Source organism: Ceratotherium simum, chromosome 17 (assembly GCF_057802395.1).
Source record: "Ceratotherium simum simum isolate JZ-2026a chromosome 17, ASM5780239v1, whole genome shotgun sequence".
Taxonomy (NCBI): domain Eukaryota; kingdom Metazoa; phylum Chordata; class Mammalia; order Perissodactyla; family Rhinocerotidae; genus Ceratotherium; species Ceratotherium simum.
The window spans coordinates 40565868-40589419 of record NC_141916.1 but is presented as its reverse complement, the minus strand read 5'-3'; the positions used below and the strand labels follow the sequence as shown (position 1 = coordinate 40589419).

General features: G+C 37.0%; 2 protein-coding genes across 2 annotated transcripts in view; both read left to right on the top strand.

Annotated features, from left to right (window-relative positions):
- The window catches only part of SLCO1C1 (solute carrier organic anion transporter family member 1C1), a 510734-nt gene that overhangs the window by 379436 nt on the left and 107746 nt on the right, over positions 1-23552 (top strand). The window lies entirely within an intron of this gene.
- Positions 1-23552, top strand: part of PDE3A (phosphodiesterase 3A) — a 292725-nt gene that overhangs the window by 234357 nt on the left and 34816 nt on the right. Inside the window, exons 3-7 of the mRNA XM_087442694.1 lie at positions 200-457; positions 2914-3068; positions 9131-9255; positions 19311-19530; positions 22751-22836. Coding sequence (XP_087298820.1) covers positions 200-457; positions 2914-3068; positions 9131-9255; positions 19311-19530; positions 22751-22836 — 844 coding nt within the window. The remainder of the gene's footprint in view (positions 1-199; positions 458-2913; positions 3069-9130; positions 9256-19310; positions 19531-22750; positions 22837-23552) is intronic.

The window sequence follows — 23552 nt, the reverse complement described above, 5'->3', positions numbered from 1 at the left end:
AATGTGCCATGAATACAAAAATGGCAAAAGCCACAACAAATTTGGGGAAAATTTGAAACAGAAATGTGATTTGAATGTTACTTTACTGCAACCCACAAGAGTCAACTCAGTCCATTTTTCAGAAAAAGCCCAATTTTATTCTCGGTGCCTTCAAGTTAGGCCTTTTCTTACTTGACCATTCCTTTGTTTGATGTCTCAGTCTTCAGGAACCAGTATTACTGTGGATATTGCCGTGATGGGCGAGGCTCACGGCCTCATTACTGACCTCCTGGCAGACCCTTCTCTGCCGCCCAATGTGTGTACGTCCTTGAGGGCAGTGAGCAACCTGCTCAGCACCCAGCTCACTTTCCAGGCAATTCACAAGCCCAGAGTGAATCCCGTCGTTTCCTTCAGTGAAAACTACACCTGTTCTGATTCTGAAGAAAGCTCTGAAAAAGACAAGCTGGCTATTCCCAAGGTAGGTATTAATGACATACTCCTGAAAAGGTTTAACTTTTTCTTTTAATTATCTTCTAGGTGTCTTTATTGTCACCCCAAACCCATATGCAGACTCATATCAGTGACTCTGCAAAGATGTGTTGATCCAGCTGACCAAAGTAATAAAAATTTAAACATAAAGACTCCTGTCCTTATACTAGATCACTTTCTGTTAATAAAAAATTTACCTTTTTACGTTACCTTTTTTATTCAGACTTTCCAGACGTTTTTGCTTCTATATGCCAAGCCCTGTTCTATGGGATAAAGATATAGCAACACACACAAAAAAAACAAGGGGCCAGCCCCGTGGCGTAGTGATTAAGTCCGGCACATTCTGCTTTGGCAGCCTGGGTTCGTGGGTTCAGATCCCAGGTGCAGACCTACACCACTCATCTAGCCATGCTGTGGTGGCAACCCACATGCAAAATTGGCATGCAGATTGGCACAGACATTAGCTCAGGGCTAATCTTCCTGAAGCAAAAAAAAAAAAAAAAAAGAGGAAGATTGGCAATAGATGTTAGCTCAGAGTGAATCTTCCTCACAAAAAGAAAAAAAACAACAAAACAAAACAGGCAAAAATCCCTGCTCCCAATTTTGTGTGGATTCTGTTTAAAATCCATTTCCTTCTGAAATGTTTTCTTCGCTCTTTGATTTCTTAGTGTGATATTCTTCATAGTACCTTCATGTCTTTCCCAAATCCAACAAGTTTTGAACTCAGAATAGTTTTAGTTGATTTTGAATTATTTAAAGTAAAAGATGGCCTTCGTGATTTGTATAATTCCTTCTTTTTACATATAAGATATAAGAGTTTTACAAAAGTAAGCTGTAGAGGATAGAATCCTGCACCCAATTTAGACCTCAGTATTAGTTCAAAACAAGTCATATTAAAGACTAAAAAAAAAAAAAAAAAGAAATCAGAATTTAAGTGGTCTCTGGTACAACCAGCACAGTGATCTATTTAGTAAACAAGCAGCCATCCCCTTGAGCTGGTGGTCAGTCAGGAACATCTTTACTCTTGCTATTGTGAGTCTCTTGACTCAGGAATGTGTTCTCCACACAACTTTGTCAATTAGGTGTTTGTGTAGTTACCTTCAAACATCTAGGTCTTTGAGAAAGATGTGGCTAAGCATGATGTGATAGTAAAGGAATGGAGAGAGATTAACTGATTCCTTTGGGTCTCAAAATAGCCATGAAGTCAGTGACAGATCTACAGGCAATAATTCTGGTATTTACAGTGCTTGACCCTTTCACTTTCTATTGAATTACCTTCTAAGATGCATATTCAGATCTTTAAGAGATACTGGAAACTATTTAGTGTCAGAGCTATTCTTGAATCCCAAGATGCCATGAACTTCATGTCTCAAAAGTTTTTACCGTCTTCAGAAGAGCAGAATGCGTCTGTAAACTACACAATTGGTCTACTAGGAGTTACTAGCCACAAATAAAAGAGTTGAGTTTCTACCTGTTAGAACTATTGCTATAGTTGTATTAAAATACCTTCACTTTAGTTTTTAAGGTTTAAGACCCTCTTTAGAGTGCTGGTGCTCCTCCTGGTGAGCCCAGAATCTCGCCTTGGTGCTCATGATGTCACGCATCCTGCCTAGGGTATGGCAGGGGAAGGAACAGGTCAACCAGCAGAGTCTTCTATTAAGAGGAGTTGATACTGATGATGTTACTCCTATGCCTGATGTCTAAGTCATGTTAACCACAAGAGAGGTGGTGCATTTTGTGAGTTATACTCTTACACTTAGGTCCTGTCATTTGTAGATCAAGAAATTAAAATTAAATCAAGGAACATTTTGGCATAGAGACTGTCGTGCAAGATGATATAAAGTAATCCAGGCCCCAAACAAGTGACTTTTGAGGAAAGACTTCTGCTCATAATAACTAATATAATATGTGTGTATAGGTGCGTAAATCCTGTTGAACTAATATAACTATAAAATTATTCCAGGGCCCAGCCCCACAGCCCAGTGGTTAAAGTTCCACGTGCTCCACTTCAGCAGCCTGGGGTTCACGAGTTCAGATCCTAGGTGCGGACCTACTCCACTCACCAGCCATGCTGTGGTGGTGTCCCACATATAAAGTAGAGGAAGATTGGCACAGATGTTATCTCAGGGCAAATCTTCCTCAGCAAAAAAAAAAAAAAAAAAAAAAAATTATTCCAAAGGTAATTGACTCTCATTCCCATAATCCTATATTTATGTAATCATTGAAATGAAGATCCCAAAGTGTTATTTTTGTAATCCTCATTCATTTTGGCCAGAGAGCCTTTTATTGAATTTCTGAGCACCCAAATTTTAAATAGGTAATATTAAACCAGTATGGTTTATTAAATTCACTTCCAATTAAAAACCCATTTTCTTCCATTATAATACATAGAAGTTAGTGATAGAAAATATGCTTAATAATAAAATCAACACTCCTTCTTCCTAGCGCCTGAGAAGGAGTTTGCCCCCGGGTTTGTTGAGACGAGTTTCGTCGACTTGGACAACCACCACCTCAGCCACAGGTCTACCCACTTTGGAGCCTGCCCCAGTACGGAGGGACCGTAGCGCCAGCATGAAACTACATGAATCACCTTCATCCAGGTCAGGCAATGCTCCAGTTGGTTTCACATCTATTAGAGAAGTTACTTATCAAAAAGGAATTATAAATTACAGGGGAAGGAAGGCCCAACCAAGTACAGTTGGTTGGAGGCCAGCTTTGAAAATGAAAAGGGTGTATAGTTTAAATGCAGAGCAGTATAGGGATTAACATCAGAGATTTAGGCTTAAATTATGTTGTGTGGCCTTAAATATAAATGGGGACAGCGACTTGAGGTGTGATGCCTGCCAGTATTTCTTTGGATGAGAAGGGTTGAGCCCAGAATACAGGTAGGCAAGATTTTACCTAGACTGAGATCCATATTGAAATCCTTAAATCAAAGGTACCCAACCTGACATTTGCAAATGATTGTTAGATTCCCCTGGCCCACCAGACCAGCTATCCTAGCATTATATGAAAGACAGAAGATCAGATCAGAAAGTAGATCATCATCCTAAGAGCACCTAGATATGGTCAAATATTTGGTAATTTAGACTTTATTTAGAAAAGATTGGTGGTTGCCAGAGGCAGCGGGGGCGAGGGGGTGGGGCGCAAAGTGGGTGAAGGGAGTCAAAAGGTACAAACTTGAAGTGATAAGTCCTGGGGATGTAATGTATAGCATAGTGACTATAGCTAATAATGCTGTATTGCGAATTTGAAAGTTGCTAAGAGAGATCTTAAAAGTCCTCATCGTGAGAAAAAAAATTTTTTTGTAACTATGTGTAGTGATGGATGTTAACCAGACTTATTGTGGTGATCATTTCATGATATATACATATATCAAATCATTATGTTGTACACCTAAAACTGATATAATGTTATATGCCAATTATATCTCAATAAAAAATAAATAGGGGCCGGCCCGGTGGTGCAAGCAGTTAAGTGCGTGGTGCTCCGCTGTGGCAGCCTGGGGTTCGCCGGTTCGGATCCCGGGCGCGCACAGGGGCACCGCTTGTTAAGCCATGCTGTCGCGTCATCCCATATAAAGTAGAGAAAGATGGGCATGGATGTTAGCCCAGGGCCACTCTTCCTCAGCAAAAAAGAGGAGGATTGGCATCGGATGTTAGTTAGCTCAGGGCTGGTCTTCCTCACAAAAGATAGATAGATACATAGATAGATAGATATATAGATAGGTAGGTAGGTAGGTAGGTAGATAGATAGATAGATAGATAGATAGATAAATAAGTAAATAAAAGTAGAGGGGCTGGCCTGGTGGTAGTGGTGCACTCCACTTAGGCAGCCCAGGGTTCACGGGTTCAGATCCCAGGTGCAGACCTATTAACCACTTATCAAGCCATGCTGTGGCAGCATCCCATACACAAAATAGAGGAGGACGGGTCACTATGCTATACATTACATCCAATTTTCCTCACTAAATAAATAAATTAAATAAATAAATAAATAGAGTAAACTTGAAGTATATTAGTTCCAATTTTACAAAGTGACTTAAAAGCCAGAATTACCAAAATTAAAGGAAAGATAATGTTAAAATCTAGAAGGAATTTTGAAGAAAACATCATCATGAAAGACGTGCTTTTAAAGGGGGCTACTGTGTTTGTCCTTTTCTATTTAGAAGAAAAATAGCATACTTTATATGACTTCAATAATTATGAGAACATTTACCATATGATTTCAGGGTTTTGAAGCACTTTCATCAGTTTTATTAATGACCTAATGACTGAAAAATAATCACATCTTTGTTGAACTACATAACAGCAATATTAGAAGTAATTTTCTCCTGATCTTGGCCTTGAGTATATATAAAGCACCATTCTGAGATTGGAAGAGAAATGGAAACCTTTCAAATCATAAGAATTTTTGGCTGACTTTGCTTAAAAGAAAATATGATTAAAAATATATTTAATTGGTTTCTTCCATATTAACACTGATAGTCTAATAAACCTATAGAATCAGAAGTAAACTCAAATGATTCTTTCTTTCACATATCAGTGTAATTCCCCTCCATCTTATTACCTGGACTTTTGTAAAACTTCTAAATACCACCACAGGAGGATATTACCCAATCTGTTTCATAAACATTTCCTAAAGTTTGAAGTTATAAGTCACTGGTGATATTTTCCTCTGAAAATATTGACCATTGTCAATTTCTACAGCAGCAAATACTGATAAGTGGTAGTGCATTATAGTTAAATATTTGTTGCTTAAGAAAATGAGTATATTTGTTGCTTAAGAAAATGAGTATGTTCTCAGTGTGTATCTTTAGAAAGGCTTTCTATTTTACCAACCCACCTTGCCAAGATTCCTGTCATAGTATAATTAATGCTCTATGATTTTCTTTCCATAGAATAACTCTACCAAAAATTCATTCATGCATTCTTAAATGTTTCCTTTCTTCTGTTATTGTTTGTTACTTCTGGTCAAATTTCATTTCTTCTACTCCTCTCTTCTCTTAATCAAATGAGATTGGGGGCTAAAATTGAAATCATCATGAGGAAAAGAGTTTCAAGAACTTTAATGAGCCTAACTCCTGAGGATCTGTCATTCTGCTTTATGAAACAAATACTCATATTCAGATATTTTTAAAATAGATAAGGAATAGCATATGATCCCACTCTTTCTGTTTGTCCTAAAAATACTTATAGATGTCTTTTTTCCCCACTAACTTACTACTAACTTTCCACTAACGATATACTTTTTTCCACTAACTTACTATTCCTTAATTTCACTGTCCTATTAAAAGTCCTGATATAAAATCTGAGAGTGATACAACTTTATCACCATTATGAAGAAATGAAATTTATTCTGAAGAGAATTTGAGCCCTTTAAGGGAAAACTATACATAAGTGGCAACAGTACCACCATTAAATACAACTAGTTTCAGTTGACTTATTCTTTGTCGTGGGTGAAAATAGTGGAAAGATAGCCACAGATCATCTCCAGCTCTGATTATAAACCAAAGTTAAAGCCTTCTTCACTTAGGAGACCTGTTGTCAAAACTGCTGATTGATTTCAAAACTGATTTGAGTTTTAGCTCTTGTAGTTTCCGCCTTTTTATTTCTTCCTCTTTCCGTGCCTTTCCTTTTCTTGAGGCTCTTTGACGACTGCAGTGATCAAAAGATGAACCAGAGTGGGAGGTGAAAATTAGAAACAGTCCTCAGCTTCTATCCTGTTAGGTAGACAGCTGGATGACCTACTCCTGGGTAGTTTTAAATACAGCTGAGTAGAAAGGACACTGGCTGAGAATCAGAAGGATCTCTGCCCTACCACTCAGAGATGCATGTCCTGAGAATCAGGTCCTTAGTCTGAGCCTTGGTACCACTACAAGGAATTTATAGGAAAAAGGGGAACGATGGCACAATTGGAAAGTAAATTAGGTGAAAGAATACCACTAGTTATTTTTAAAAAATAGGCTTGAGAGAAATAAAAAAGTCTGAAATAAATTCTACCCTAATCGTACCAAGTTGGCCTTGGAACTAACCCTTGCCTCTGCCTCTTGGACACAGAGGAGGCTGTAAACTCAGTAAAAGAAACTGTTAGACCTGGGAAGACTTTTAGGACCTGCGATGAAGTTGTTATGGGTAGAACTGAGGTTGTAAAATTCACTTTTGTGGAGGAGGGTTGAGATCTTCCACGGTAGACTCATGGACAGTTTTCCCCTGCTGTGTCGGCATGAGGAGACCAGGCAAAGGTTTCCCCAAGCTAATTTCCTCTCCAAAATCCAAATTATTACATGTTCATGAGATCTGAAAAGGAATCAAGAAGTTGAGAGTCAATACAAAGCTGAAAACTATTGCAAGGATCACACAAACAATATAGTTGAAAGTGCCAGTAAATATTAATGCATATATATATACACACATAGACACATATACATAAATATTTTGATTTATTATTTTAGTAACAATATATATTTTAATAAATTAATATTTATTATATTAAGAATGGGATATATGGCTAGACTTTTATCTTGAAGTTCTCCATACATTAAAGATACTCTGTTATTGTACTTTATAGAACTTTTCAAAGTGAGCATATTTTAAGTGCTTTTATTAAAAAGAATAAAATAGTAGTAGGCAGTTTTTGAGGTAGCCTTCATAATATAACTTTTTGAGATATTAAAAAATAAATATACCAAATAAAATAAATGCAGTTATTGTTAAGGTTTTAACTTTGAAAAGTCTACATAAAAAACTAATAACCTATTCATTGTATAATGTACTGAGAAATTAAAACTCCCAGGCCACATATACATTACATAAAATTTCTTCAGAGTAAATCTTATAAGTCAATCATTCCAACAAAAGAAGTTGAAAGGGAATAGCACTATAAGGGAATAGTGTAGTTATCGATCTTGGATTCAGAGTTTCATGTGATTTTATTGTTTCAAAATTCTAGGCATTTCTGAAATACCTAGAATAAGATTTCTAAGAAGGAAACAAATATCCATTCTAAGAATGAAACAAATATTATTTTTTATGCTTTCTTTAATTGTATTTGATACTTGCTGGAGTTCATTCCATATTTCAAATGTCTCTTTTATGAGATATATATTTTGTAAACTGCTATTAGAAGTAATATAAAAGATGAAGTTTTAAAATACCTGGGTCAACAATTGAAGAAAATTCTGAAAATGAAAACAAAGAAATGAGGTAACATAAGTGTCAGAGGGTTAAATTAGACTCAACATAAATTATAGATCTTACTTATTACTGAATTTACTATTAATCAAAAGATACAGACAATAGTCTATATTGGTAGTGCACATGCCCAGCATTCTTCCCTTCAAAAGGTCTGGAACTAAAAGTCCTTTTATTCCACATTAGCATATATTTTGGTTTGGATTTAACATGCAGGGTTCTAAGCAGTGCACTCATAATGTTGCTTGCGCAGAGGAAGCCATTTTGGTTATGGAACACCTCCAAATTATACCTCATTAATTATACAGTTTACAGGACAGTCTACACCTATTCATGACCCCATAATTCCACCAATTTCAAGTTTATTTACAACAAGCCACTCAGACACACCAGGTACGTCCTGCTTGCAGTGCAATCTAAGGTTGACGGAGGGTCAAATTGTCAAATTATACTCAAGCAAATTATAGATTTTACCCAGTACCAAATTTACTAATGTTTGAAAGCACACAGGTGTTAGCAAAACATAGACTTTTCCCTTAGACCAGTACAAGATTGTCAACACAGCTTCCTAAATTCTTTTCTCTCTCAAATTACAATGGATTCTGTTTCAGATTTAACATGTAAGGTTTTAAGCAATGCATCTAGATAACTTTTGGTTTGGAACATCTCCAATATTTATATCCCATTAATTACATGGCTATGTAACATTCTCCATCCCAACCTTCCATAGATCTGTTAATTCCAGATTTGTTTACAATAATAACCTTGACAGACCAAGCATATTCTGCTAAAAGCATTCCCTACATGAAGACTCGCTGTCCACTCACTTACGTTTCTCCTTGTAAATAGCATCAGTGTGTTTAGTGGCAGGTCCATCATTAGCATGTTTACAAGGGGATTTGGCTCATCATCCCTTTCTTTCCACAGTGTCACCAGTAAAATAAATTGTAGGCTAAAAGCCTGTTGCTAACCTTTTCCTTCACAAGGAAATCCTACAAAGAATATTCTCTTTGAATGATTTTATAAGCACTTAGTTTTTTAATTTAGATACACCAAGCTTAATAATTAATAAAGACCATAGAAGGAAAGCTCATCCCATGCCTAACTAATATAAGTTCACCTGCATCTTAACCAATTAATTTGCCAGGTTTTTAGAAAATCTGTGAGGAACATGATTATAGAAGTAAAATGAGAAAGTGTTTGGTTCCTATTAACTGGATAAATAGGAAAGTTATCTTTCCTCTTTTGGTAACCCAGTATGCTTGATGCATGACTGCTGTATCCTTGCAGCAAAGATTGAGCTTAGAAAACCTATTTAGTCATTTAGAAGTAAAGTGATTCTGTCACTGAATCTGGACCGTGACTCAGGTGGCAAGTCTATTATGGAAATGATGGTTGGGTTCTGGCAAGATCTGCCCCAATAATTGATGAATAATTTCTTCATTTTTCTTTGTGCTGTGTCTTTATAGTTCTGTTGGTCCTGATTCTTGGAATAACCCAGTGATGATGACCCTCACCAAAAGCAGATCCTTCACTTCGTCCTATGCTGTTTCTACAGCTAATCACGTAAAGGCTAAAAAGCCAAATCGACCAGGTAAGTAACTGATTGGGAGAAGAGTTACTCACCGAGTGTGTAATCATGGAGTGAACTAAGCCTTAAGTGTTGAAATAAGATTCTGAGGGCACCCTACACTCAGATGTGTTTCACTTGACTGTTCTAAATAGAAAAAGCCTCAATAACCAATGAGTTACTTAAATTTCCACTTTATGTGATGATATAGGTTCTTTCAAGGTTGCTGTACCAGATATCCTATCTTGAACTTATTGAATGAATAAGAAATCACTGTCACCACTGAGGATAATCTCTGGATGATCATCTTATAATACAAAAGCTAATGATGTACTTATCAAATTTCAATTTTATGTTTATTGTCTGGTAAAATTATTTTTCAGGAGTATAGTATTTATGTGAGTTCAAGGAAATGCTTCTTTTACTATACATATTATAAATTTTTCAAAGAAATTCTTACTTTATGTCTCTCACACACTGCCCACCTCCCCCCCACTGTCCATATATAAATACTGAAAGGAAGAAGTATTTAAATTTGGAGAAGATACAATTCAGGACCTTTGAGAGCCCTTTGGAAGAGCCCATAAGTCAGCAACCAAAAGATCCAACAGCATTGTGGGCAGGAGGTTTTCCTTCCCTTTCAGACAGGTGCCAGATGAAATATGATGTGATTTCTCTCATCTAGGATCTGGCATGTAACTACTGTGTGGGGTTTTCTAGGTCGGTGTCAATGTACCCCGTGTACTTCTAAGCATCATCTTCTCCCTTCCCTGAAGCTTCATTTACTCAACAAATATTTGTGGAGTGTTCACTACCTCAGTCACTGAGCTAGTTTCAGGAATATGGCAGTGATTAAGACAGACCCAGTTCCTCCTCTCACAGAATTCTCACTTATGGGGGGAATATAAACAGGTCGACAGCTATTACTGTATGGTGTGTTAAAGGCTATGATAAGGGAGTGAGGAAAGACTTTCAAATAATGAAAGAGAAGAAGAGAGATACAAGACCCAACACAGGGAGAGAAAGCCTGAGGAACTTAAGATTCTAAATGACTGGCAAAGCTAGCAAGCAGAAAAGGAGAGTGCTGAGAGTATAGAAAGGGAGATATGTAGATGGAGGGAGGCCAGAGGGTACAGGATCTGGGGAGCTATGGTAAGGGCTTAGATATCAAAATTAAAAGCAATAAAGTTTTGTGGAGGAAAGTGAAATGATTTGGGGGAAGATGACCTCATGTAATCAGAATCTATACTAACTCAAAAGTGGAATACAGTTTTTGTCAGATTCTGTCTCCGGATTGCCTGCTCCTACAATCCCAATTGAGAGTCTGGAGTACTTACTATGACCTCTCCTTCTTGGAACGTTCTGACTCCAAGTTTTTACCTCTCAGCCCTGCAGAAAACTCTGACGAGATTTTCAGTAGCTTCTTGCTTAGCTTCTTAATCTTCTGCCTTTATCGCAGCCTAAGAATTCACCAAATTGCTCAAGGGGAAAACTGCCCCCTTCTCACTGGGCTGTTAGACATTCAAGTTCTGGCTGCCATGGCAGCCCAAAACTCCAATTTTTGTGTCATCAGCCTCATGACATTGCTAAAAGCTCCGCTGGCTTGCCTTCCTAATAGCTGCATCCTTCTGCCTGGATTCTTAGCCTTTTACTCCATGCCAGTGGTTAGTAAATAAAAGCTCTGAAGGGAAGAACAGGTCACAGCATTTTGGCTCACTCTTCTGAAGGTCTCTTCTCTCTGGGAACCTAGTCACGTGGAATTGGTTGTCTTGCCTTGATAGCTTCGGTTTTTTTTTCACTCAGCTTTTCTGTTTGTTCTCAAATAAGCATGGATTTACCTGCAACTACCACATCATAGCAAGAAGCAGAAGTCCTCAAAATGGCGATGTTTCTATGAGCGTTCAAGAAACAGTACTCACATTCCACCAGTATTTCCAGAGACCACCTTGAAATATAAACTTTTAATTTTAAGAGGCATAACTTAAGGAAGCAATTCTGTTGTTGTTTCTTACATCCAGAAAAGGAAATTTAGTACCTTCTTTCCCTCTTGATCACCCACTTTATACTGGTGACTATTTCTTGAAATTGTTCAAGCACCGACTTTGCTTAAATATCTCCTGTTAAGTGTAGGAAGACACTTCCTCCAGAAAGTATGGTTTTATTGGAATTGCCTCACTGAGAGAAACCATTAAAGGTAATCTGGTTTTCCAAAAACTGATCTGGTCCTCTCTGCTCTTTGGAAATGTTCATTAAATTTTATAATTTAGGGGTCATAACAACCTGAGAAATAGGATTGAGCTTTCACTGGAGCCAGGAACAGGACAACATGGGCAAATACTTAAATTGGGTGGCCCTGAGGACAAATGCACATTAGCTCAGTAAGAGACTCCTCTGAAACTCCAGCAAAGTGGAAGAACTGAATTTGAGCATTCCACATTAAACCTGAGACTTTTTTTTTTTTTTAATTTTTTTTTTTTTTTTTAATTTATTTATTTTTCCCCTAAAGCCCCAAGCGATAGTTGTAAGTCATAGTTGCACATTCTTCTAGTTGTTGTATGTGGGACGCGGCCTCAGCATGGCCGGAGAAGCAGTGCGTCTGTGTGCGCCCGGGATCCGAACCCGGGCAGCCTGCATCGCAGCGCACGCACTTAACCGCTAAGCCACGGGGCCGGCCCAAACCTGAGACTTTTAAAGGGACACTACAGTGGTCCTAGGTCAGTAGGACCCCTCGGCTCCCTACAAAAACACATGCAGAGAATTTTGGGAGGAAAGCATCACCAGTTAAGGGCCATGCAATTTCAGCATATCAAATTTAAACACATTGGAGTTTAAAACCAAGATCACTAGACACATAGGGAAACACCATGAGTTAGAGAAAACAGAAAAACAAAAAAAGCCAAAACTTTGCAGATCTCTAAAAGGTAGAAATGCTAAAATATTTAACTATTTCGTTTAATTTTAAAATATTTAAATATTTAAAGAAAAGCATGAGGTCGTAAAAATAACAGCAATGAGAGAAGACGTAATTACAGAGCAGCTAAATATAACTTTTGGGAATGTAATCAAGGAAATATGATAGGTTAAATGGCATAATAGAATAGTGAAGGAAGAATTAATAAACTGGGAGGCAGAGAATGTGAAGAAATTACCTAGAATGTAACATAGACGAGAAATAGGAAAATGAAAAGATTTTAAGAGATATAGGAGAAGGAATTAGAAAGTCTAATATACATAATCGTATTTTTAGTCGAGGATGGGGGACTTAAACTATTTGCTGAGAAGCAGAGTAAAGAGAAAAAAATTTACACATAGACACAAAACTGAAACTACACAGCACCAAAGACAAAAAAAATCTTAGTGTCAGCTAGAGAGAAATCACATTACCTTTTCAGGAAAGGAGTCAGTCTGAGAGCAGAACTGTCAGAAATAAAGGATATCAGGGGGCCAGCCCCATGGTGTAGTGGTTAAGTTCACGCGCTCCGCTATGGCAGTCTGTGGTTCGCAAGTTTGGATCCCAGGCTCAGACCTACACACCGCTCATCAAGTCATGCTATGGTGGCATCCCATATACAAAGTAGAAAATTGCCACAGATGTTAGCTCAAGGACCATCTTCCTCAAGCAAAAAGAGGAAGACTGGCAACAGATGTTAGCTCAGAGCCAATCTTCCTCACCAAAAGAAAAAAAAAGGGGAGAGGGTGTCAGAACACAGTAGAATATTTTCTTCAGAGTTTTGAGAGAATATAATAGTCAACCTAAAATTGAGTGCCTGGCTAATCTATCTCACAAGAATAGGAGTGAACTAAAGACATTTAGATAAGTCAAAACTGTACCACCTAGCAAATCTTAATTAAAGGAATTTATGATGGATGTGTTCTAGAAAGAAGAATAGTAATATCAGAGAAAGTCTGAGATCTAATAAAAAAAGTGAACAAATAAATTTGAAAACCATGAGTCAGTCAATCTAAACAAACACTATGTACATAAATAATAGTATTTCCAGATTTGTGGGTATTTTTCTTAAATATTTTTCTTTTAAGGACAGAATTAAAATATCAGACAATAATAATATGTAACTCAAGGGATGAAATGTGAATTTAAGTATTCTGCATTCTTGTGTAGCTCAGGAAAGAGATTCAGATGCAGAAACTAAGGCACAGAAATGTTAAGTAACTTGCCCAAGTTCACACAATTAGTCCTGAATCCTTTCTTTTGTCCTCATGACTACGTATTAGAAAAAAATTGAGGGCAACAAATTGAGATAATTTAAAATTAGAATTTTTTGGTGCTGTCCTAGGCTGAGTGCAAAATAATGGAAGGATTTGGTTTTCTGTCTCTCAGTTTCTTCATTTAGGTAATAAAATTAAAATTCTTAAAATAGCCAACATAAAGTCAAGAAGCTGAAAATTATGGTTAGTGCATCCACCGGAAATAACAAAGCAAATGATTCAACCAGACGTGAGGAACAACCTCATCTTCCTGTGTCCTCCTTCCCATATCATGTGCCTGCACTCAAGAAGAAAGGGCCAAGTTGAAAAGAATGTCCATGTAAGATACCACAAAGGTAGATGGGACAGGCAGGGCAAGAGGCTGTCTCCGTTCTTGCCATAAGATACATAAGGTATCTCCATCATGATTACTTTAGAGGGCATCTTACATTGTGGCATCTTTAGGCTGCTCTCACAGCAGAGCTAAATGTTTATAAAAATAACCTATATTCTGTGCATGCTGAATTCAACTAAATAAATCTCTGAAAGTCTGCCAAAAGGGAGAGAAACATCCATCAAGAATGAGAGAGCTGGGGGCCGGCCCAGTGGTGCAAGCGGTTAAGTGCGCGTGCTCCGCTGCGGCAGCCTGGGGTTCCCGGTTCGGATCCCGGGCGCGCACTGATGCACTGCTTGGCAAGCCATGCTGTGGCGGCGTCCCATATAAAGTGGAGGAAGATGGGCATGGGTGTTAGCCCACGGTCGGTCTTCCTCGGCAAAAAGAGGAGGATTGGCAGATGTTAGCTCAGGGCCGATCTTCCTCACAAAAAAAAAAAAAAGAAGAATGAGAGAGCTGAAATTCAATTACAGTTCTCCCTGATCACATGAGCCCTTCTTTTTGGAAACCCATGATTCCCTGCATTGATGGCATGTTGGGGTTGATTGAGCTAAGGAGATGTGCTATTTTGTGATTGACTGCGATGTCCCCTGGTTTTCAATATATTGTGTGGAAAGGGGCCAGGAAAAGCCCCTTTATGTGGCAGAGTATAAAGAAATGGAATCAAATAAAGTGTGAAGAGAGTCTGCAGAGGAAAGTAAGAAGCAATACGCAGAAGAGGTAGGGGCGATGCAAGGGTAAAGTAGAGATGAAAAACACTGGGTGATAAATGACCTGTTTCAAGAGGAAATGAAATTTGAGATGAAATGAAACCTGTTCTTTGCACAGATCAGGTAGTGTGTCCTCTAGCTCAATCAATCAGGATTAATTTAAATAGTTAAAACACAACCAATTATTATGCAGTTACTAGTATAAAATAAATGGATGAAATCACATAGGAGTCCTTTGATTAAAGCATAAAAATGGAAGATTTAAGTATAATTTGCATTTTCAATCTTACTTTTCTATTATGAGTCACTGACAGTGTAGACCTGCCATTATGTCATTCTACTTTTAAAATTCCTCTAATTCATACTTACTGAATTTGCAGTAGTCTCTTTGCAGATTCTTATAATTCTTACAAGATTCTTATAATCCTATTACAATGACTACAAATATCTCTATACCTTAAAAGTTACAGTGAGTTTTTCCTATAGAGAATTTGAAATGAGAGATAACTTTAATTATGGGATTGTGATTTTTTTTCATTCTCTATACTTTAGATACATTTTCTGTTTTGGAAAAATATTAGGGCTGTCTATTTTCCTGTGGGCAAGGAAAAGAGGCATGTATGTATCAGACATGCTGGTTCCTTTCTTGTTCAATTAAAAATAAACAAGGAGTTTTACAGCACAAAACAGATGGATTCAGTTAAATAATTTCCCTCCAGTATTGTTTATCATCTTCCTTTGATTGCCCAAAGTTCCTTGTGTCTTGACACACATTTTCTCATGCTCTCAGGAGCAAGGAAGTAAAGATTGAATTACTCAAAGGAGTTGGTGTTCTAGAAATTTTGGGTATATTTTTAATTTTTAAATGTTTTAATTTTAAGTATTTCATATTAGGGTAGTTTGATAAAGATTTATATTTCATGAGCTATGTCTTTTTCCTGGAGTCTGTTAAAATTACTGAAATATAAAATGAAGATAAATATATTTGAGAGAGTACGTGTTTATCTGAATCCCTTCACCCATGTGTGTGTGTGTGTGTGTGTGTGTAAATGTGTGAGTGTGCAACATAAAGTTGGATGAGACTTCAAAGGTCACAAAGTTCATCCGTTTAACTTCAGACATGATTACATTTAAAACATCTTAGAAAATAATGTTTTTGAAGACTTGTAAGAAGGCCATTTCTCCCATTTCCTTTGGAGTATCCTGTTCCTGTGTCTGGAATATTTATTTGTAGTCTATCCTTTCTAGAAAGAAAGAGTATTTGGTTATCATCTACACTTATATCTCTTCATCTATTTGAAGACTAAAATATGTAAATATCTGCCTATTTCCTATGGCATTCCTAATCCTTTCTGTTTTTAAAACTTTAAGTAAACTATAATACACCCTGTGAGAAATAGTAGTTTGGCTTGGGAAAAAAAGGAATTTATATGTTTATACCTTTATCTTCTCACCTACAGAATAAAAATATCCCTGCTTTTCATTGTGCTGGCAAGACCCATGCTTGTCAGAAGTGTTCAAAACATGTAGATGAATAGCACTGCAGAAGCAAAGCACTTTTCCTCTGGTACAAGGTTTATTTTAAGTTTCGTCCCAGGCAGTAAGTTTGGAGTCTTAAGTCTGCTTATTTGTTTTAGTTAATCCACGAGTTCCAAGATCTATAATCGTTGAGTGGATTTTTAAATTTGTATGTAAGAGTGAATTGCGTTTCTCTGAGGATGTCAGCTGGCAGCTACTAGAAATTAGCAGTGAAAAAAATCACGCTTCTCATAAATTACCTTCAGAAGACATATTGTGTCAAGACAGACTTGGGCTTTGAATTATAGTAAAAAAGTGGTATAAAATTGTCAAAAAACTCACAATTAGCTATCAAAATAATTAAGGAATTGGCCTAAAGCTACACCTATCAGGGGTCTCTTTTTTTTAAGATACAGTAATTAAAACCATGCCTTAGCCTACTGGCCCTATATAGCCCTGCCCAGCAACCTGTGACCACATTCCCTGCCCCTGTTCTTCCTCTTTGCTAAGCTGCAGCCACCCTGACCTCCTGACTGATCCTCTGACCCCTCTTTCTGGAACAAGCTTTCCTCAGATGTTTGTCTAAATGTCTCTGATTTCATCAGGCCTCTCTTCAAATTTTACCTTGAGAGCACTTCTGTCCTTCTCTGTTCTCTACCTTCTGCGTTACTTTTCCTCACATCACTTAAAACTACTTGATTTTCTTTTATTTCTTCTCCTCCTCCTCCTTCTTCTTCCTCCTTCATCTTCATTCTTCCTCCTCCTCCTCTTTTTCCGTTTTTAGTTTCTGTCTCCCCTGAAAGAATGGAAGTCATACCAAACCTCTTAATCTCAAGTTCATGTACCCAATGTTCAGTAAGCCAAACACTGAGACATTGGTGCTTGGAGATGGAGAAAGTTTTATTCGAATTGGCCAAAACAAGAAGGCAGGGGGATAGACTCTCTCAAATCCACCTTAATAAGAACAGAAAGCAGGGAGTTTTATATAGCTAAGGAGCTTGGCAGGAGGAGCTTTGGAGAAACAAAGGGGTCACTCCCGATAAGCCCCTGGGCAATCTGACTTCTGGTGTCAACAGCAGCTGGGGGCTGGCCATCAGTGATTGCAACCTCCCTGAAGGCATTCTCTTTTTTCTGCAAAACAAGCTCACAAATCCTCGTGACCTCTGAGTCACCTCTCAAGTTAAACAAGAAAACAGCAAATTGACAAGATTCATCTATGTCTGTGTTGGGAACAAGGTTGAAAGGCAATCATGTTCTTGTTGGATATCTACCGTAACCCTCAGGTGCCCTGCTTCAGAAGCTCCCTGAGAGCAGGGAATTTTTCTGTTCACTACTGCATCCTTAGTCCCTGGGATAGGGTACACAATCAATGTTTGTTGAGTGAACAAATCATTGAGATATTTACTCTGTGCAAATACCTTGGTCACCTTTATACCTATAATGTTATGCAGCAATGGAGAAATGGGAAGGGAGTCAGAGCTTGGTGAAAATTTTATTTCCTTTATTATAAAATTATAATAAAATATATTATAAAATATTAGTGATAATGTTAAAACTAAATTTATTCTGGAGCTTCCAAATAAAATCTTTCTTTTTAAAAATTTTACAATCATTAGAACTTCACAGGGCACCTATAACCCACTTGCTGCACACATGATAAGTTGGTTTGAAAACTGAGTTAAAAATTTAGAGAACTTAATTTTCTTTAGCTTGGGGATTATGTAATATGAAAGTTTGTCAATATCTTTGGTAAAATAGCTAAATCTTTTCAATAGAAATAGAAATCAAAATTAAAACCATAAGGCATGTCATTGTAAAGAGTGATACAAATGTGACCTAGTAGATAATGGATTTTTCTCCCTCCTTGGGCAGTCTCTGGTAGAAGTATAGGCTAATAAACCACATTTTACTAAGAATAGCTGGATTTACTTCATATTCTCCTACTTATTAGTGCTGTGATGTGGGAAGGTTATTTAACCTCTCTGGGTCTAAGTAGTTTCAGTGGGTAAGTATAAAAGCAGTGGATTGATCTGTTGATCAAGAATCGACAATAGAAATATAGAGGAAAAGACTAGGAGGGGTAGCTGGTCTCCACACTTAATCAAAGAAAGAGTACGATTTCTCGTCTTCTAAACAAAACAAATAACAGTGCCAACAAGAAGCTAAAAAAGAAAATTACAAAAGCCCTTCAACAAGCTTCATATTCCTTTCAGTGGACCAGAAAACTTTGGATGTGACAAATAAAACTTCTGAGAGGACTGGACATCGGAAGCAAATTAAGTCAGCTGCCAGTTCACCACACATATTGTTCGATGATGGTGAGGGCTGCTGGCTATACCTTTCCCCGGAGTGGGAATGATTAATGATTTCATTTCATTTGCTTTACAGTAGATTGTTCAGCCATTAAATCATGAAAAACACTAAGCAGGTAGTTGTTCAGAAGCTATTTCTCTCTATTCTTCAATTTTAAGTGCAGGCTGCCTTCTCCATGTTTGGGAGAGAGCGACTTCAAAAGGCATCATCCCTGTACTCAGACATCAGCACTTTGAAATCTAAGCCAGTGCTCTGTAAAATTTTCACAATCGAGAATAATCATAGTTTGGCACAAATATCCACACTTAAAATGTAAACTGTAGGCCTATTGTTTGATTTGAAATGGATGGTATTACATTTTTAAATGTTTTCTTCAGAAATTATTCTGATCAAAGTACTATTTCACACAGAGTAGTTTCACTGAAAATGTGGATGATTAATAAAGTTAATTAACTCTCAAAAATGTATCTTCTTTATTTACATATTTTAAGCATCGGATGTTGGCCAAACTCTGCTACAAATCCGTTAATGTTTAAAACAATAGCAGACCCTGTTGCTGCTAAAAACTTCACAAGCTAAGAGAAGGCAAATATGTGAGAAAGTTTTAATTACTGTCATCATGTCAGAATGACAAAAAGAAACAAAAATGGGAGAAGAAAATAATATCCTTCTGTCCTGAAGTAACTCCAGGACACCAAGGCTTTAACTGGATTTGCCAACATTGCCACTGATTTTTTCATGATGATTCATCCCTCACATTTCATGCTGTGGAGACTCCCCCACTGTACACCCTGTCTCCAGATGGTGACATGCAGAGGAGGCCAGCGTACTCACATGGTCCTTATCGAGTTAAAAGAAGTCCAAGGTGAAGTTTGAGTTGTGATTTTGAATTTCAAAGACATGTATTTAGTGACTTAATAACTCTCTCTCTTTCTCAGGTGCCCTAGCTAAAATTTCACCTCTTTCATCGCCCTGCTCCTCACCTCTCCAAGGGACTCCTGCCAGCAGCCCAGTCAGCAAAATTTCTGCAGTGCAGTTTCCAGAATCTGCCAACACAACTGCCAAACAAGGCCTAAGTTCTCATAGGGCCTTAACTTATACTCAGAGTGCCCCTGACTTATCTCCTCAGATCCTGACTCCGCCTGTTATATGTAGCAGGTAAGGATTTTATATTGTTAACTAGAGTTTAACTAATAATAAAACTAATACTAATTTTCCACACTCACCACCCGTCCACATGGTTATGTGTACATTTGCCAGAGTAGTTGACAAGAAAGCATAGGATAATGTGATTTGTGTTGAACAGGCTATAATCGAACCAGTTTTTCAGTGGTTTTCTATTAATAGAAAGTTTAGAGTCCATATGGTCCATACAGCTATCTTTCGAGGTGATATAAAATAATTAGTTGTATATTTCATTTGCTCACTGATGGAGAATGCATAAAACATATAATTAAAAAATAATATCAAGTAGGTTAATATTTTGTTGGAATTATTTTTTACTTGTTCTCTGAGGATTTTATATCAATTTTAAGGGTATTTTATCTTGTTTGCAATTCCCATTTTATCACTTTAAAAACGTGCAAATAACACGTGGCACATTATGGCTGGACTCAGATGGGTCTCTGAGTGCAATTAAGTAATTGCTTGTACTGCTTATCATGCTGAAATACAATGACAAAGTTTTGTCTTTTCACAGAGGATAAGAAAAAGGGCAAGAGTGACTATTTTGCCAACATTGTCACTGAGAAAGAAATACCTCCTCTTACTGATTCATGTATTATTGTTCTTCAGTAATAGCTTGATCTTGAATAACTGATCTTAAGGCATTATAATATTTTTTTAAGTAGAAAATAGTTGAGTTTTTTTAAATTAAGTATAATCGTGACAGTGCCTTGAATAAAATGCTATTTCTTTTCTAAGGTTAATGAGGATAACAATTTGAATAAATTAGTTACACGTTGGTCTTCTAATATCACATGTTGGTTCACACACCCAGATTTAATCATATATTCAGTTTTAAGCCTCACAAATTTCATTTTCAGATCCTTTGTTCATAAACTCTATAAGGTAAATGAATGTTATTTCTTTTTATAGTCTTTATTTTTACTTCCTGTCTCTTTACAAATATTTTTAAAGGGAAAATCATTTTTGTTTGTTTAGCCAGGGCCAGAGTAAGAAGTTATTCTACCATCCAAAAGTTATTCTGCTGATCTCTCCATGACAACTATTTTAATAAAATAATTTCTGTGAGATGTTAATCTCATCTTTCCCCCCCAAAAAAAGCATGATCTGTGGTAAAATAGACATATCCTATTTTCCTCTTAGTGATTCACAACACACATTACTTTATTAAAAGCTCTGAGAAGTACTGCAAAAAGAAAACTTCTTGATTTTTGTTTTTTCTAGCGTTTTCTGAATTTATTTGACCGCAGAACCAATTTCTTTAGGTTAATACCCAGTAATTGCCTATGGAGCTAGTGTCTGGTGGAACACCCTTAAGGAACATTTTTTGTGGTACGTATCCCGAGCCACGATGAAGCCCAGTGGAGTGAGCAGCATCAAGGATATCTGTTTCCAGTGTTTCTAGGGAGATTCTCCCACTGTGGGCTCCAAACTTGCGGGAAATAAGTCACCCAAAGGAAGGAGAGAGATGTTCAGAAAAGATCTACCACTCACATAGCTTTTCTCATCACAGTCTAATTTTTGTATTCTTAATGGGAAGAATGTAATGGGATTTTTATAAAAGAGGTTTTGGAGAAAAACAAGGGAATTTCACTGCCTACTTCTTCAGTAATGTTTATAAATCCAGTAGTGTGTTTTATTTGTTTGGGCTTTATAAATCTATAATTCAAACCATGTTTTATTATTGCCTTCAAGGCAGCCACCCATGTAGGCACAGAGAGCTCCAGAAACACACGACTAATTATTGTGGTTTCCCCTGCTGAACTCGAAGTGTTTGGCGTTGAATCTCAGTCTCTTGGCTGCTGCAATGTCTATGCAACAAGCTGGTTTTTTGGCATGAGGGGTAGTCTGTTTGAACTACTAATTTAAGTGTTCCTTTTAAGTATTATCTTGCAATGAAAAATCTTAAAACTAATAAACTCTACTTCTACCAAGCTTCATCCGAGAATGTAAGCCCAGCATTTGCATCTACTTTCTTTTTCCTTTGGTCCTGTCATTTTCTTTTGATTCCCTGAATCAAACTGATGGTATTTCATAATTAGAAATATTTTGCATTTGATGCTTTTCCACTTACATCCAAGGCTTGAAAAATAAATGTACTTAGGATGAAAATACTCTCTAACTGGAAAATGCTTATCTCCACTACACATATAAGCACAATTCAGGAAAAAAAGTGGTGAGACGTTTAATGTATTATAAATTATCACTCATTTCTTTTACTTTTAGAATAAGTAATCTGTGGTTCAATAACAAACAAATAAAAACCCCTGAGACCCTTTTTAATATTAGGCAGAAGGAAAGAAGCCAGAAGCAAAATGCAGAATTAAAATCTAATCATGAAGTCTGTAAACAAGATAAATGAGAGAGGAAACTTGCCAGGCCATTTGTGGGGTTACTGTCTAGTTTGTAAAACAGTCAAAACTGTTGAGAAAGCAAAAGTGTCCTACTCCTCCAACCTTCTCTGTTAGATAGCCCATCCACCTATCAAGTACCTTCATTTGTCTTGGACACCCACAGTGTACCCCCTTGGCCTGTTTTTCTCAACTAGCATCGTATGCGGTCAATTTCATGTTCCCTCTTCATCAAAATGTACCTCTACTTTGTTCATTTCCTTAGGGCCTTCACAGATGACTGATCAATCTGAAAAGAATAATTTTTATTTTGTGACAAAAAATAAAATTAATATCCTATCATTCTATTTTCACATGTGCAATCTTTTCTTAAAGGGATCTTTGGATGTAAATGTCTTAACCCATAGAGATAAATCTAATAATGAGGGTTTTAAGCAGGCACAAAGGGATTCCATTGTGGAAGATAGTTTTGACCAAATACACGTCGGCCCCTCCAAAATCACTACTATGAGTAAGTGGCAGACTTTTCCAGCATTCTCTAAATAATGTAACAAAATTTTGCTGGTAGTTGCACTTCGAATATGGTCTAGACTATGGAGGAGGATGAGAGTTGAACTAAGTTTCTGATCCTTTGTATTGATCACGCGCTCACAAAAAAGAAAACAGCATACTGCGTGTCAGCATCCATGCATAAAACAAAATGAATTTTTTCCATCAAACAAATAAATAGAAGGTAGAAATATTTGATTATTGTTATCTATCTTAATGTACACATAGATGGTATATGCCTTCGATTTTTTGAAAAGAGAGGATATATTTACAGCTATTCCAATATTTCTCAGCTGTGGCAGACCGTATTCCCAAGGGAATCCTGCTGATGGGCCCCTGGAGAGAAGTGATGTAGCCATCCGGACACCAGGCAGAACGGGTAATTCTTTGTTTGGATTCTGTTCCTCAAAAGGGAAATTTCTTTACTTTTTTTTTTTTCCTGATCAAAAAGGTAATATACATTCCTGATTTTTTAGATTACAAATTATAAAAGACAAGGAAATCAAAATCATCCATAATCCTACCACCTAGAGTTAATCATGGGAAAAATTTTGGTGCAAAGCTGTCCAGAGCGTTTCTATATATCTGTACACAACTGTATGTATTTTTTAAAAATTAGAGACTATTTTGTATAATGTATAGAACTATGTAAAATGTTGTTTTATCTTAGACATTGGAAGGTCATCCATGTTAGGGTACTCTCTGGGGATCTCCATTGCAGACCCTAAGGAGTGACCCTGCTTAGATCACTGTAAGCTTGTAAAAAACAGTGTCTCCTTGAGGCAGTATTATGGAGAGGTTAAGAACACAGTCATATGAGCCTGGTTTATATCCTCATTCAGCTACCTACTAGTTTGTAGTCTCTGTGCCTCAGTTTCTTTGTCTGTAGAATGGGGATAATAGTAGTACCTACCAAATAGGACATATAAAGAACTTATTGTTATCTGGGTCACTGTAAGTAGTTAATGTGTGCTGCCATTACTATAATAATTATTATTATATTTTTATTGATACAACCCTAGGGACTTGCTTTTGTTAGTGCTGAAAGTTCACAAGGTAGAAAACAATGGTTTCTAAGAACTATAGGGTGATAGA